This window comes from Carex rostrata, chromosome 17 (assembly GCF_964058835.1).
Source record: "Carex rostrata chromosome 17, lpCarRost1.2, whole genome shotgun sequence".
Classification (NCBI taxonomy): domain Eukaryota; kingdom Viridiplantae; phylum Streptophyta; class Magnoliopsida; order Poales; family Cyperaceae; genus Carex; species Carex rostrata.
Window position 1 is genome coordinate 5,356,816 of NC_135934.1, and position 15,300 is coordinate 5,372,115.

General features: G+C 36.1%; 1 protein-coding gene across 2 annotated transcripts; it reads left to right on the plus strand.

Moving 5' to 3' along the window:
* The first annotated feature begins 2,568 nt into the window (after nucleotides 1-2,568).
* Nucleotides 2,569-14,618, plus strand: RST1 (ARM repeat superfamily protein). Of its 2 annotated transcripts, none has more exons than XR_013515587.1 (25): nucleotides 2,569-3,034; nucleotides 3,474-3,737; nucleotides 3,998-4,084; nucleotides 4,177-4,444; nucleotides 4,900-5,147; nucleotides 5,559-5,724; nucleotides 5,962-6,149; nucleotides 6,234-6,334; nucleotides 6,445-6,520; nucleotides 6,828-6,959; nucleotides 7,281-7,362; nucleotides 7,475-7,547; nucleotides 8,081-8,246; nucleotides 8,546-8,676; nucleotides 8,774-8,865; nucleotides 9,756-9,844; nucleotides 9,920-10,138; nucleotides 10,226-10,303; nucleotides 10,498-10,680; nucleotides 10,759-11,589; nucleotides 11,819-12,088; nucleotides 12,422-13,024; nucleotides 13,124-13,271; nucleotides 13,365-13,608; nucleotides 14,069-14,203. XR_013515587.1 is itself a non-coding variant. In XM_078318283.1 (25 exons), exons 1-25 carry the CDS (start codon nucleotides 2,627-2,629, stop codon nucleotides 14,429-14,431), a joined length of 5,388 nt encoding a protein of 1,795 aa, XP_078174409.1. In that variant the 5' UTR covers nucleotides 2,570-2,626; the 3' UTR covers nucleotides 14,432-14,618. The 2 variants fall into 2 exon arrangements, 1 of the variants encoding a protein (XP_078174409.1); XM_078318283.1 differs by having other exon boundaries at nucleotides 2,570-3,034; nucleotides 13,365-13,486; nucleotides 14,069-14,618.
* The last annotated feature ends 682 nt before the right edge of the window (nucleotides 14,619-15,300 follow it).

Genomic DNA, 15,300 nt, shown 5'->3' on the forward strand with positions numbered 1-15,300 from the left:
CCTAATTAACAAAGAAAACATCCCCTATCAATTCTGATCTAAAACGAACAAACAATGCAGTACGTCACAGACACATAAAAATTATACAGTAATTAATAATAATATATTAAATATTAAGTTTAATTTATGTTAGTCAAATAGTCATGTTTGAGAGATCGTACTTGTGCCTATTGAGAAAAATCTTACCTGTAAACCAGACAAGGATGTTTGACTAAGAACCCTTTGTGCCACTTCTTAGGCAGTATTTCCCCTCATGTTTGATGTTACCTATACCAAGTACAAGATCCAATTAAATACTTAATAAAACAGAAGTTATCAAGGAGACCACGTCGTCAGTATGTCAAAATAGAAAATTGGATGTATACCACTTAATTCATCTCTATTAGATATTTACTTTTTCATAGTAATGGAAATGATGATTCTACCCTTAAGCCTTAATGTAAAAAACAAACCGCCAATACCTACTTTAAGTTACTTGCAGAGGTCTGAATTCATACTTAGGCATGGTAGTGATGCATTACCAGTATTCTGATCTTTGGTACACCATAGACCTGGTATGGTATGTTGTGGTTAATATCAAAATACCAAATACGCTCTTTATTCCATCTATTTAAAGGAAAATGAATTACTTTGGGAAATACTAAAGAAAGAAGTTGTTATTCTTCTGTCAAAAAACTCTCCTAAAAATATTAAAACCTAACTTTTGCCAAAAAATAAGTACCATACATCAGTCATTATGTATCATAACTAAATGAGATCATTACAAAAAAAAACAATATAAAAAAGTTGAAGTACCTATTTTCTATCTGGGTTTTCCTCATCTCCTTTTCTTAGATTCTCGTCTGCCTTGATGACCATACAACATTGCCTCTCTCATGGTTCTCTTGTAAAATTTTCTTTCTTTACTCTTCATTATCCCGTTTCATCAAATTCAAAACAACTAAAGTTAACTTCTTTCAATGACATTCAAAACCCTAACCTTCTTACTTGTGCCACTCTGCAAAATGTGTATAACTTGAAGCCCGTGTATCTGGATTGTTTTGGAGCTCCTGCAATATCTGATCTGCAGCTGCTCTCTGCCACAGTGTACAAACGTATCAATACAGTAACAAAAAATAAAAAGTTTATCTTAATGCCGGAAACTAATAGCATGTCTTCCATCTTTTGGGAAGAAGGGGGAAATCGAAAAGAAACCTCGTATGCTTGGCAAAATAGATTTCACAGAACTATACTAAGAAGTCTGATCACAATCAACCAAAAAACTGTGTACAACCATGTATGGCCTGTCCTTGTGAGTTGTGAGTGTTGGGACCAGGAAAAGTGTGACCTGCACTATCACACACAGTTGTGGCCACATGCAATCAGAGTCTAAAGGCATAGTCCAGTGAATGCTTTTGGCCCAAGCAAATTTAGGAATGCTTTGCAAAAAGAAGTAATAGACACGAAAAGCTAACTAATATATGACATAAAAGAAACATGACCAATATATGACATAAAAGAGCTTAGCAAAATAACCAACGAAAATAATATAGCACTTGACCTATTGGACACGCTTGAAGACTCCAATTTGGGTCCCATATGCAGCAAAGGTATAGTTTTTGGAAGATGCAAGGGCTCGAATCTTCTTAGGCAGTTAAGGTCCTGAAAAAACACACCATTTTAACCCCAAATAAAAACTACCAGTAAGAAGGCATGGTATTAGCCTTTTGTGAATAGCAGAAGCATAGAAGCAAATACACATTTAGGATTCATTGACAATGAATTACGCTTATAGTTTGGTTGTCTATCAACTCTCATACAATCTTAGTGTGATTTCATGTTCCATCATAGGTAATCAAATATGAACAGCTGCAAATTTCAAGTTATTTGATAAACAACAAAACGTGCATTAAATTGCATCATATTTCATGTGTACCATACAAATCTAGTATACATTCCAGATGTATATGGATCCCACCTATAATAGAAATGCTAGACAAAGATAAACACTTACCAGCAAGAGCTAAGGTCAGTTTAGCACACTGCAAAAAGAAAAGAGAAAGAAGAAACCGATTATATAATTCTCTGTTTGATGCACCATAAAGTAAAATGAAGATAACAACAAATGAGCAACAGCTAAAAATGAAGGCTGATAAAACAAAACAATTCCAGCAGAAACAATAAAGAAGAAATTAATTTCATAGATTTGTCAGGCCTAGCCAATACTGACAGTGACGAAGGTCTTACCAGAAGGTTTTGAAATTAATTTCATGTATTAATTACAATTTGAGGCTCTATCTGAGTACAACATAAGTGTTACCTAAATTTGAAACATAACCATAAATTCTATACCAGATTGACAACATAAGTACTACTCAGACAATTTGACAATTGAAGTAGATGAAATAAATACGCACTAATATTAAAGACCTTATGTTTTAGGTCGGGATCGGATGGGCTCCGTTTACAATCGGACGGAATTAACTCAAAAATGCTCTTTTGAGTTAATGCAGACGATGCGGACTCCGACGACTCCTCAAGCTTTTGCTCGTACCGCCCATTCGTTATTCTTGTTCCTCAGACCTCACTGTGACAACGGAATAGACAACAGGCACAGCAAAGAGACAACAGGCAACAGCTAAACAAAATGGAACCCTCTTCTACTTCCTCTCACCACATCGACCCGGCGCGCCTCCCTGACTCCTCTCTCCAGCGCCAGTCAATCTCTTCCCTCTTCAACAAGTTCCGTCTCTCTCCTTCCTCTCCCCTTCCCGACTCGATTTCTCTTTCCCTCAACTCCTCTTCCCTCGCCGCCGCCGACCAGGCCGTGCGCGAGCTTTGTCGCCTCGTATCCGTTTCTATTGTGCTTCCCTCCGCAGCGCTTCTCGAACTCCAGTCCGCACTCGATGGATGTAGCAGCACTGATGGCGCCAGGCTCGGGCTCGCTCTGGTCTTTCTTAAAGGGATCGGATTTGTGGTTCGGTTTCTGTTCAAAATGGATTCCTCTTGGGGACGATCAGGCATTGACCCAGTGGAGCTCCATCCCTTTGTCAAGGTGTGCATTTTCAGTAGTCAATTAGTAACTGTAGCTCCATAGTCCATGCATCATCAATTTAGTGCTAATGTAGCTTCATCACCATTCCTTTCTCAGGAGGGTTTGAGCTTATACAATTATACTACCAGGAACTGAATGGTTATTATTTGTGGAACTAAAGTTCCATTCTTCAATTCTTTGTTTTTTCTTTCCTACTGAAGCTAATGCTAGTTTTCAGGGGGGGGAAAGGACTTTTCTGAAAAGGTGAAATGGAACTTGATGAATAACTTGACATGAATTGAGCAAAAATTAAATTATAATAGTCAAATCTACTAATATTAAATCTCAATTATAGCATACATATGACTTTGAAAATGGTCGTCTATTAATGTCTGTTCCATGGATCATTTTGTTTTGCATGTTAAATTACAAGTGTCTTTATGGACTTGCTGTATACTAGGTGCTCCTATGTGGCGAGCATGTGGAAATGGAGCTGATCCGACAAGTCTCGTTGTTCATAGTCCATAACAATATAGCAGGAATGAAGGCAGTTGCACGGTTTTTGAAGCCTTTTATGATGTTCTCAGTCCTTAGAAAAAGTTATTTGTCCTTTGCTAGAGATTTGATCTCATCTGTGGCATCCATTACTTGTTCTCTAAAAGAAGAGGCACTTTTAAGTCTTCTTATAGGATGCTTGAAGTACTTTCCTCAGGAAAATGAGAAGGTTAGTAGTTGTTTTCTTTTATTTTCTTCAAGGGACGCATAGAACTGAGAAGTACTATTTTTCTGCCTATACTTGTACTTGAAGTTGTGTTTCTAACTGTATACAGCCCATTCAATGTTCAAATAGATGTTCTCTAATGATAATGTACGTATATAATTCTGGTAACCATGCAAGGCAGGTTGCTGCTTGAATTCAGTAAAGTTCCACAGTATTCATTTAATCGTGTCTTGATATCTGTCATATACCGAATAATTTTCTAGGAATTGAAGTTACTGCTTAGTTCAGCAGAGTGCGTGGTGGATGCATATGTAGTCATATTGAGGAAACATAACAACCAAGCTCCAATGGTACTTTTTGTTTCATTTCTCATACTTCATTCTTCTTATTTTCCATTACAATCCGTATGATTAACTTCTAAACTTTTAAATATTACTGACAGCCTTCACAGATATGGTGTGTGGAGCTGTTAGAGATTTTCTTGCCACTATGCTATGTCCAAAGCAAAGCATTCGGAGTAACTGAGACCATTCTCCAACTGGTGAAACGGCTCCTCTTAGTGCAAAGGGAGCTTAATTTAAAGTTCTCACCCGAGTTCTATTCTGTTTTTGTCAGTATCTCTTATGTTCTTAGCCAGGCTGAGTTTGAGCATGAACAGTTAGCAGGCTTGAAGCTCTTGCTTTTCTTAACTGAGTGGAGGTTTCAAAGCGGTCTGTTTCTGTGTATTGTTATTTTTAGCTTCTTATTTACCACTAAAACTACACACAATGAATCTTTATAGAAAATCCTCATTACTCCTACATAAATTAAATCCATTCTTAAATGGCTAAGCAATCTATTCAAATATTCTTTTGGTTAAAGAGTTATATCTATCTTGAACTGGTTTGCTCATTTTATTATTTTTGCACAAAAACCATGGTTTGTTTCTACCTTCTCTTGTCAGTCATCAAATAAGTAATCTGGTTTAATGGCTTTAGAGAGACTAAATAAGGAATAATTGATTTTGAGGAAAGGTCACTTTACTAGCCCCAGTATGAGATATGAATTTTTTTTTCTAGACACCAGTTAGTTCTCATGTTAGTAATCGTTGTCCTTTTTGCAAATACTAATAACCGTGGGTTTTGGCTTATGCTTTTTCTTATGCTATCTTTTTTGACATCTGTAGAACTAAATCAAGCTGGCCCCACATGTCTACTGAGAGAGGAGCTCCTATGCGTTTTTCCTGTTGTGAACCTACTGATGTCACCTTCCAACTCATTAAAGACCATGGCTTCCCGTTTTCTTTCGATGGTCGATGGACTTATTATAGATTTGGTATCCTCTCATCATTCAGGAGAAAATGCATGTCCTAAGTGGACTCCTGTTGGTCCCCAGTCATCTGCTCTTCTGAGGCTCTACCATTTACTGTTTGAGGTGATCTCTGGGTTTCTCTTGTTTCTTAACTTCTACTGATTCGCTTTGCAAAATTAACATGATTATCCCTGTAGTCATTTATGATTTTCATATTCACTATAACTAATGGTGCCTTGAAATGAGTTCATTATGTGATTGCCAATTCTTCATGGTGTTTATTATGGTATCTGTAATCATGCTTAGTACATGCTAACACTACTAAAAGCAATGGCCGGAAAAGGTCCTGAACATCTAGAAACCAAAGAGGTGCAAAAAGGTTCAGACACCTGTAGCTTAAAGAAACCAAAGAATAAAATAAAATAAACTTTCCAAGATCATTTGAATAAAATAGAAACAAAACCAGCTTGACACTGTCGTGTTTTCTATTTCTAAGTTAATAGCTTCCTGATTCTCCCTCATTTTTTGCATCAGGGGCGATCAACTTCCACAAGTTGCTTTTACTTAGAACTCATAACTAGAGATAATGGATTGGAATGTGAAGAGATTTGCCAGGAAGAAAAACATTGGACATTACTACTAAGAGAATACTTGTCAACCATTTGTCAACAACAACGCAAAATTGATGTTATTCAACCAGGTTTCTGTTTCATTAATTTCTGTAATTTATTTTTGGTCTCATCTGAGTTTAATGCTATTGACGTAGATGAATATAAAACCTTTAGCCCTGAAACAAGATAATAGTAGGGATAGCACGGAAATCTTGCTATAGTTGTATGATGTAATTGTGCCAAGATTGAAATTTCATTATATGATCATTTAGTTTCATTATTGTAAAATAATTTATTAGATCCAAAAATTTTCCTCTTGATTGCAGGGATATCTGGTCTTATAGGCTCAGTGGCAGCTCTGTTAATAACTCATACTACAGTTGGGCCATCTGCTGTGGAAACTTTGGTCAAACTTGGTGCAATAGACCCCAAGCTGGCTATGCCTATGCTACTGATTGTTTTCTTCTACATTAGGATTTTCTCTAGCAATGTGAATGATAAACCAGAAATGGTGGTGAGTATCCCTATAATTTTTTGACCTTATTTTATCTGTAGAAAGTCGTGCACATTGGGCTAAGTTTGTCAAGCTCATTGACAGCTAAGATTGATGGAATCACTTGCTCCATTTGCCTCACATAATTTTATGGTCCCTGTTATTTTGCAAACAATTCTGCCGATGCTGAAGTTGGAAGGAAAACCGTATGTTTCTTCTTTCTCTCTCTCTTTTTGTGTGCATTTGAACCATTTTTTATATATAAACAAAGGTTGTGCTCTTATATATCTAACTTTGTTGATTTGACTTTTTTCAGCATGGTCTATGCTACTGCTGTGCGCTTAATTTGCAAAATCTGGATCACCAATGACCGGGTCTTTGCCAATCTGCAAGTATTAACCTTAGCTACCTTGTTCTTATTATTGGTCCCAATGATTTTTTATTGCCCTCTCATATGTTATTTTAGTTTTGGTTAGCTACTGCTTTTAGATTCTTATGTTGTGGTCAGGTGGATAAATTAACTGGTCAGAGCAGCTCTTCTTAGAAAAATTCTTTTGTTCTTAGTTTTTAGTTTCTGCATTAAATAAGCTCTGATACAAGATAAAGCATTATACAAACTTCAATGGTCCTTGAGAAAGAAAGCTTGACATATTGTTTGATTCTGTAAGATTAATTAACTGAATGTGCTTAAAAATTTAGAAAGTTTTGGATGTCGAAGAACACGCAGATTTACCATCTGAGAAAGAAATTGCTATAAGCATCGCTGTTTCTGTACGAGATGTTTGCAAGAGTAATCCTGATAGAGGCGTTGATCTCATCTTGTCTGTCTCGGTATGTATTTTGATATTCTTCAGACACATAATTTTTCAATATAAGTTCAATTGTTCTGTGAAAATTTAAGTGACCCAAGTAGGATGCTTGATTATAGTAGATGTCACCATTTAAATTTTAAGATTATTCAGGATATGTTTGAAAATGTCACTCACTGGTTACTGAAATGACCTAGATTTGTATTTTAGATGCCACAATACTATATTTTAAGCTGTTCATTTATCTTACTCAAATCGCGACTTGCTTATCCCTGTTCCAATTGCATGCTTGAGAGGTTTTAGATCTTTTTATTATTTCGGTCTTTTTCTGTGCACTAAACAGTCATGTATTGAGAGTCGGGATAACAAGGTACAAGCTCTTGGTCTTGAGGGCCTTGCTTACCTCTGCGAGGCAGATGTTGTAGGTAACTCTTTTGTTTCAAGTACTTTAAAATGGCAACATTTGTTTGCTGATTGAAGTGCTAATTGTTTGTTTGCTGATTGAAGTGCTAATTGGATCCCTTAATCATATGCCAGATTTTTATACAGCTTGGGTGGTAATCTCCAAACATATACTTGATTATTCTCTTGATCCAGTTGTTGCATATGGGTAAGATTATCTGGTAAAAAAATATTTATGTTAAGTACAGAGTAATAGGGGTTTCACATTTTGCCATTTTGTTTCTTTTCTGTTGGGATAACACTCCCTTCACAACACCCCTCCCAAATTGGAAAATGGCAATAATATTAATAAAAGAGAATAATAGGGAGAGAAATAAGAAAATGATCTTTTGCAGATAAGCCTCTCTACTTGTGATACATGCATTTAAGCCCCTTGACCTATACAACTTAATAAAAAGGCTTGTAATGGATTTAGCAAAAAAAAATGGTTCCCCTCGTTAAAAAAATTTCTCGTTGTTTTTTGAGGGGTTGAGTGTTAGTGATGGCTTGTACACATTGCAATTAGTTAATTAAGTTCTTGTTTTAGAAGTAAAGGTGGGTTTGTGCAACAACTGAAAACATCCTGTGTGAATCTTTTTGGTTAGTGGGTGATCTTTTTTCCAATTGGACCTTTTATTTTCAGGTTAGTTTTATTTGCACTGCAATCTGCTCTTAGCATGTCCTTTTTTCATGCTGTTACAGATTGGCTAAACTCTTAAAATGGGGCGCAATGGATGCAGAGGTATACTCTGATGCTTCGACAAATGCTATACAAATATTATGGGATATTGCAACAAAGAGGAATAGTTATTCTGATTCTTGTGTCAAGGCCAGGGTGGCGGCTTTTCTCTCCTTGTCCCATTACAAGGTATTTGGCTTAGATATGGAGAAAAATGAATTCTTGTAAATCTTTTGGAGTTGTTCTGAAATATAAAATTTTAGGAATAGATCAGTCAACATAAAAACTAAGAAACTAGGGGCAGATTGGTCATCTTCTGAAGTAAATGGGTTTATGAGATGATGGCATTTCATAATTATGCAGAGGTATAATTATGTTTCCTGGGTTTTACATGAAATATCCGAATATTAAGGCAGCAGGTCGAAATATCTGTAAATTTGTTTTTTACTCTCTCCATTTTTTTGCCTTTTTCATTTCTAAAATTTCAGGTTGTGCATGTACAGCAAGCTATTCCAGATTTCAAGAGGAAAAGTTTTGAATTTTTTATTTCTGAAAATAACCCAAGTGTTTCAAATGCCATGGAGGAACTCGAAGTTGAGATCATCAAATATGAGCACACGTGGTTATCATTTTTTTATCTTCTATCAATTTTAATTGTCTTTTTGCGACCTGAAATTATTAATGTTCTCATTTTTCTCTTATTTTTTTTTTTATAGAACTCGGAAGAGAGGGGTAAAGGACATAAGAAGCACTGTTAGCAAAGCTGAGAAGTTGCTTCATGTTTTTCCTGAAGTTGTTTTTACCAGAGGTACTTCTAGACATTGCCAATAAAATAGGAAACTTCACCATTATTTTGACAAGTATGGACAACGAGGAAATTACTAATAGTAATAACTTAATGTTTATTAGGACTTTGACCCTATGATCTATAGTTTAGGCATAATATAGTTAGTATTAGTATTAGTATTATTACTATTATTATTGATACCATTATTACTACTACTACTGCATCTGCTACTACTATTACTATTATTATTATTTTTATTACTATTTTATTACTATCTAACTTGACTTTATGATTATGATTGTGTTTCATTTCTAGCCTACCCCAACTTGTTTGGGACTAAAGGCTTGGTTGCTGTTGTTGTTGTTGCGTAATAACTTAATGTTTACTTCTACAGAACACTACACTTACATTTAATTCTGTAAAACAAGAAACGTCATGCATTCTCTTTGGAAACATCATGTAGTCTCTATGCTAAATTCCACATCCCTAATTTGTCAAGAAATCAGGGAGAAATGACACTTTGAATCAATTGGAGAAGAGAGGATGTGGATATTATTTTTTTTCTTTTGGTTTTAGGGTAGAATCAGCCAGGGAGACCTATCAGACTCTGAGGTTTACCCTGCGGGATCTATCATTTTTTATGGGAATAGACATTTATTAAGTTTTGCAGATATGTAAATTACAAAATTTTGGTTTCAGGGTTCTAGTTTTTTGCAGTGGTGCATATGAAATTGCCCTGCAGGCTGATAACTACTGAACATTTGAGTCTATTATAAATCTTGTAGTCTTGCTTTTTGTTTCTACAACAATCCCCTGTGAACTTATATCTTAGAAATGTCTGATTGTGACCTTTCCAACCAACGTGAGTGATTGTTATCAGTATTTTAATTAAATTTGTAAAAAAATTGCAGACAAGAAAAGGTACTGTGAGCTACCTGGAGCTGCTCTGATTTGCCTTGATTTTACTCCAAAAGATGAATCCCGTCTTGGCATAATGAAGGTCAGAGTCCCAACACTTAGAAACACAAAAAGATAATGCATGTCATTTTCTCACTTTTTGATTTTGTTCCTACAGGATGTGCATCGAGTCCATGAAGCATATCAAACCGCTCTATTGGAGCTAGCTGAATCTCTTCACGTGCCAAGAAATCTAGCAGTCGCACTTCTTGTAATGCAAACATGGAAGGTATTTCTAGACCATTGGGTCAGTGCAGTTGATAACACTGTTAATGAGAAGAACATATCCTCTGACGTGTCAGATAAGAGTAGAAAGGCAGCCAAAGATATTCTTAAGGTTTATTATATGGCTATCTTTGTCTATTAATTGATGAGCATTATTAGAATATTTTGGCGAACACTGATTCTATTTTTATTACCTTAGATATTGTGTCAAGTTGCAGTAGAATCTGTCCCCCGAGTTGCAGTTAATATTGCCCTTGCAATTGGTGCACTTTGCTTGGTAATGCCTCAATTTCTCATTCCTTTCTTTTATGCTGTAAATTAATGCATACAAATTTATGTTTATTTTCTCTGTTTTTTTTTTTTTTTTTTTTTTACTGTTTTTTTTTTTAGTTTAGTCCAATGGCTTGGATATTTTTGCAGATACAAAACAGTACATAATAAAATAATTATGCAAAACATCTGTTTTATTAGGTTATTCCTTCATCGGAGCATTTTGTAGTCTCTGATGCATTAGACTTCTTATTCAAATGGCTATACGAGTACGGGCATGAACACAAGCAGTGGTCGGCTGCTATCTCTTTGGGACTGGTCACAAATTGTTTCCATCCTACTGATAGTAAGAGCAAGTACAAAGTTATAAATCGACTTCTCGAGGTAAATCTTTATGACGCACTCTCTTAAAATCAATAAAAGTTTAGTACATTATACACTAGTATTATTTTGCACTTGTAGGTTATTCGAACCAGTGAAAGCAACCTTGTTAGAGGTGCCTGTGGAACTGGGCTTGGCTATGCCTCTAAGTGCCTTTTTAGAGGAGTTCAAGAAAACATTACATTTGTGAAATCAGAAGAAACCAAGTTACTCGAAACCATCGTTACTACTTTATCTGCACTAATCTCCAAGCAGTACCCGTCAACTGTCAGTTCTTTCCAATCACTTCTAAATGAAGCCTTTCCAAGTGCTCCAAAATTGATACTAGAAGCTTGTGATTTCTCAGATGAAGATCCATGGGGTGTTGCTGGGCTTGTTTTTGGGTTGGGAATTTCCACTTTTGCCCTTTACAGGGCCGAGCTCTACAAGCCTGTGATTAGAATAAAAAACCTTCTTCTATCTTGGGTTGCCAATGTGTCGTTCAATGAAATTACTGAGGTACCGCTTTGCATTGGTTCTTGCCTGGCTCTTCACATGGTCATATCATTTTGCCACAGAGTTGAGTTATCGAGGGACGATGACTTGGATTCTCTTTTGGATCATTATAATATTTTAATATCTAAGTTAATACAAATGAAGAAATCAGCTGGTATTTATACGGATCTACTAATGGCGGCTTCCATAGGTGCTGGTTCACTCATTTCTAGCATTGCAAATGATGGGGTCTACTCTCTTAGACTAGATATCGTGAAAGGCCTACTTCAAACCATTGGAAATGCTTATACTAAAGGTTCCTCCCCTTTAGTTCACTTGGGTGGGTTGATTGGGGTTGTCAATGCTTTTGGGGCATCAGCTGGCGATCCTGATCAAAGTTTGACTCAACCCGTCTCTTTTCTAGCAAATGCTCCGAAGGTGCTTACTAACTTCTATTAATTTCTTTTTTATTTAGAAAAAAAAGTATTAGAGTAGACTTGTATGGGTAGTCCCCCCCCCCAATAATTATAGAATGTGCGAATTTTCTAGAGTAGAGTTATGAATCAAGAGACTTTCTCTTGATATATTACTTGTACTAGACTAAACTCTTATCTATACTACTGCCTATCTTGAGCGTAACAAACATGCTACTAATGCTATGAGACAGGAGTCGACATCCCTGATACGTGGTCCCCTCCTCTCCAATCCTTCTTGTGAGAGCCTTTGTACCTCGACAATTCAGGGAATATTTCTGCTCACAAAGGACCTGCAGGATCCACAGAGAAAGCACCATGCTGCTTGGGCCCTCTCATTTCTAAGAAACCAGTGGCTTTTAAGAGAGTCGAGTGATAGAGATTCATCCTCTAATCCAAGTTTGTCTCAAGAGACCTTGGTTTGGGATCTTAGCTCATGGTTGCGAGATCTTGGCTCTAGTCAGGTGTGTTGTCTTCTTCCTTTTTCTTTTTCTTGTTTTTCTTTTTTCTGTGTTGTTGTGCTTACATATTTTTATTTTTATGGAAATATACTGTTATATAAGCCTTGCTTGCACTCTGTTTTATAAAAAGTTGGTGGAGTCTCTCCACTTTTTCGTGTTAAGAAAAAAGAAGCAAAAGTGTTGTTGTTTCATTACCTGTTGGCTGTTGTCCAGCCAACAGTTTAAGATTTACAATTTGTTTTATTCATTTTGCCATGAGACCTATCTATTTTGATAATTTTCATACCCTATCATTTATATATTTTGGCACTAATTTGATGCCCATCTAATTTTCAGACTGAAACCCTTCCACCAAAGGAAATACTTGCAACTGTATTAAGATGCCTCACAAAATCTCCTAGACTGCCTTCTTTTGACTGGGGAACTATTGTCAGGCGGTGTATGAGATATGAAGAACCCAATTCCCTTACATCTTCACTATCTCTACGTGAAGAGTGCTTAAATTTCTCTTTTGTTCATGCATCTCACATAGGCACTCTGCTTCATCTCCTAGATGACCTAACTGATCTTCCCAGATTCATGCAAATCGAGTCACAACTGCAGGCCTTATTGCTGGAGAACTTGTCCCACTTGCTAAGACTGTTTTCTGGCTCGCGATTGGAGAAATTATTTGCTGATTTACTGCAGTTCTTCTCTTTGGAAAGTATTAGTGTTCTAAGAAGGTCTCTTTGGAAAGGGCTATGTAATTGCTTCAAAGAGAACTCTGACAAGATCGAGGGAAGTTCTTTTTTGCATTTTGGAAAATGCATGGAGTGCTTGATAAGTCATTTACCTGGTTTTAGTGGTGAGAGTCTGACAAACAAATTCGAACATGAGTGGTCTGTTGCAATTAAGTGCTTGTCTCTAGCCCCACAGAATTGGCTAATTGATTTTTTAAAGGTATAGGATGACTATTCAAAATAAAATAAAAAATACTATAGCTGTTTTCTCCTCAAATTCAAATCATTCCATTGCTTAGTTTGTATTTTTATCATGAAGGTTACTACTACTGGTTCATTTAGTACAGCAAGCCATTTTGACCAAGGAAAAAAAATCATGATCATAGCAAGGCTAGTTAATAGTGGATCTTTTCCGGTTTCTGAACTTGGGAAGATAAAAGCATACATACTAAATGCTAAAAGTGAAGGTATTACTTTTTATATATTTTTCCATATAGTTGCATTTTCAATTGAAGGACTTGGAAAGTTACTAATTAGTAGCCACTCTGAATGAATTTCAGGATCTTGGTGGAATGTTCTTCTAGAAGTAACAACAGCTATATCCCTTTCAGAAAATGCTATAAAGAGAGAGTGGCTTCTTGATGCCCTGGAAATAAGCTGCGTCACAGAGTACCCCTTAACGGTAGGAGAGTTTCCGTTGGATATAATTTTTTGGTATTAGACTAATACAGTGTTGATTGGATGCGGGTAAGAAGTTCCCAGTAAGGTCAAATATTCTCAAAACAGCCTCTTTCCATAAATATGGTATGTTTATCCTTTTATGTGTGAATTGAATTAGAAAACAATATGAAGTTTAACGATTAACAGAATAAGGATGTGTTATAATTGAAAGAAGTAGAACTTTGAGGTGCTGTATTTATATTTTTTGAAGTTTATAATGGTTTATTTGTTTTAGGTGGTTTATGTGTAAGATCCCAGATAAATTGATGAAATATATATATTTTATTTTGAAAGACAAAATTGATGAAATATTGAAGTTGGAATAAGTAGACCGAAATCAAACAACGGCAGAAGAAATTTATATCAAAATAGTAATAACAAGTACTGACCATTCTGCTATGATGTGGAAATCTGATATTAAAGGGCCTTTAATTGCAATTAGAAGAATTTGTTCACATCTAAAAGGTTCTATTACATCTTTAAATTGTCTTTTTTACACGGATGTAGTGATTTTGATTTCTCCTTTTTCTGTTTTTTTATTCAGGCATTGTGGTTTGTGGGCCTTCTTTGTGGCTTCAACTGTGCATACATGCCTCTTCTCATAGTAGATTCAAGAAGTGTCTTAGCTGACCTTCCAATCACACTCCCTTCACTCTTGTCTCATCCGAATTGGAGCTCTGTTAGATCGTCCGTGACAGAGAAACTATGGTCTTCAGTGAACCGAGTTCACACCTGGGCAGAGAATTCCTTTGATGGACTTGGTCTAGTGGATGGTGTAGGGATCAAAGAGACTGACAGCGAAGTGGGTTTCCTCTTGGCTCGTGTGATGCATGAAACGTGTGTTGTGTTGAGAGAGCACTTGCCATTCAATAAGCAGCTAAAGCTTGCAACTTCTGAGGTCTTCTAAACAAAAGGCTGTAAGCCATAATTGTGTTAAAAATGTGATTGTCTTTGTCATTACGAATCAGGGTGTGGTGCTTTTGCAGAGGTTGTAGGTATTACTAATTAGAAAATTTATTAGTGGAGATCTGGAAACACCAATGAATTCAGCTTTTGTAGTTAGTTCTACGGATCAAATGAAAAATTAACATTCTTCACTTGCTGTTTGATCTGGCTATCCGGTGTCATTACTATTTGTTTGTTACTGTTTGATCTGGGTTCTGCTCTTCAACTTGAGAGTTCTTGTATGGCTGCTGTCTGGCCTCTTGGGTTTTTATTCTTTTGTGCGATAGGGCTCTCATCTCGTGCCTAGCTACCATGGCCATCTCGCATCCTTTCCAATTCAGAAATTTTCAATACAGATCAAATGAAAAATTATTTTGAGATTCTTTTTTTTTTATTAAAATTTAGGAGTCAAGCTCCTAGATTTCATTAAAAAGACACCAGCAGTGTCAAGTCCAATTACAGAATACAAAAACAAAACAGATAGGAAAGCATAAACAATAATCAAAAGAAGAAAATAAACGTAAAGGAAAGAACAGTAATCAGACAAAAATCCAAAGTCACTAGCGATACCCTCTGTACCAGTATTAGTATGCAAGGTTTGCTATGCCTGAAACCAATTCACCATCTCTGACAGTATCTCCTGTGCTGTTTGTGTTACCGTTTGATGATGCTCATTGAATGTCCTGTTGCATCTTTCCCTCCACAATACGAACACCGTAGCCATCTGGGCTTGCCTAGCTTTTTTGGATTTGGATTTTAACATAGCTTGTTTGTAATTTCCACTTGTGAAGTACTGACACTGCCCCAATTCTGGGATATAACCAATTAAAC

Coding starts and splice junctions, on each gene's coding strand:
- RST1 (XM_078318283.1), top strand. CDS start 2,627: ATGGAACCCTCTTCTACTTCCTCTCACCACATCGACCCGGCGCGCCTC. Junction 10,139..10,225: donor CAGCCAAAGATATTCTTAAG/GTTTATTATATG, acceptor TTATTACCTTAG/ATATTGTGTCAAGTTGCAGT. Junction 13,272..13,364: donor ACTAAATGCTAAAAGTGAAG/GTATTACTTTTT, acceptor AATGAATTTCAG/GATCTTGGTGGAATGTTCTT.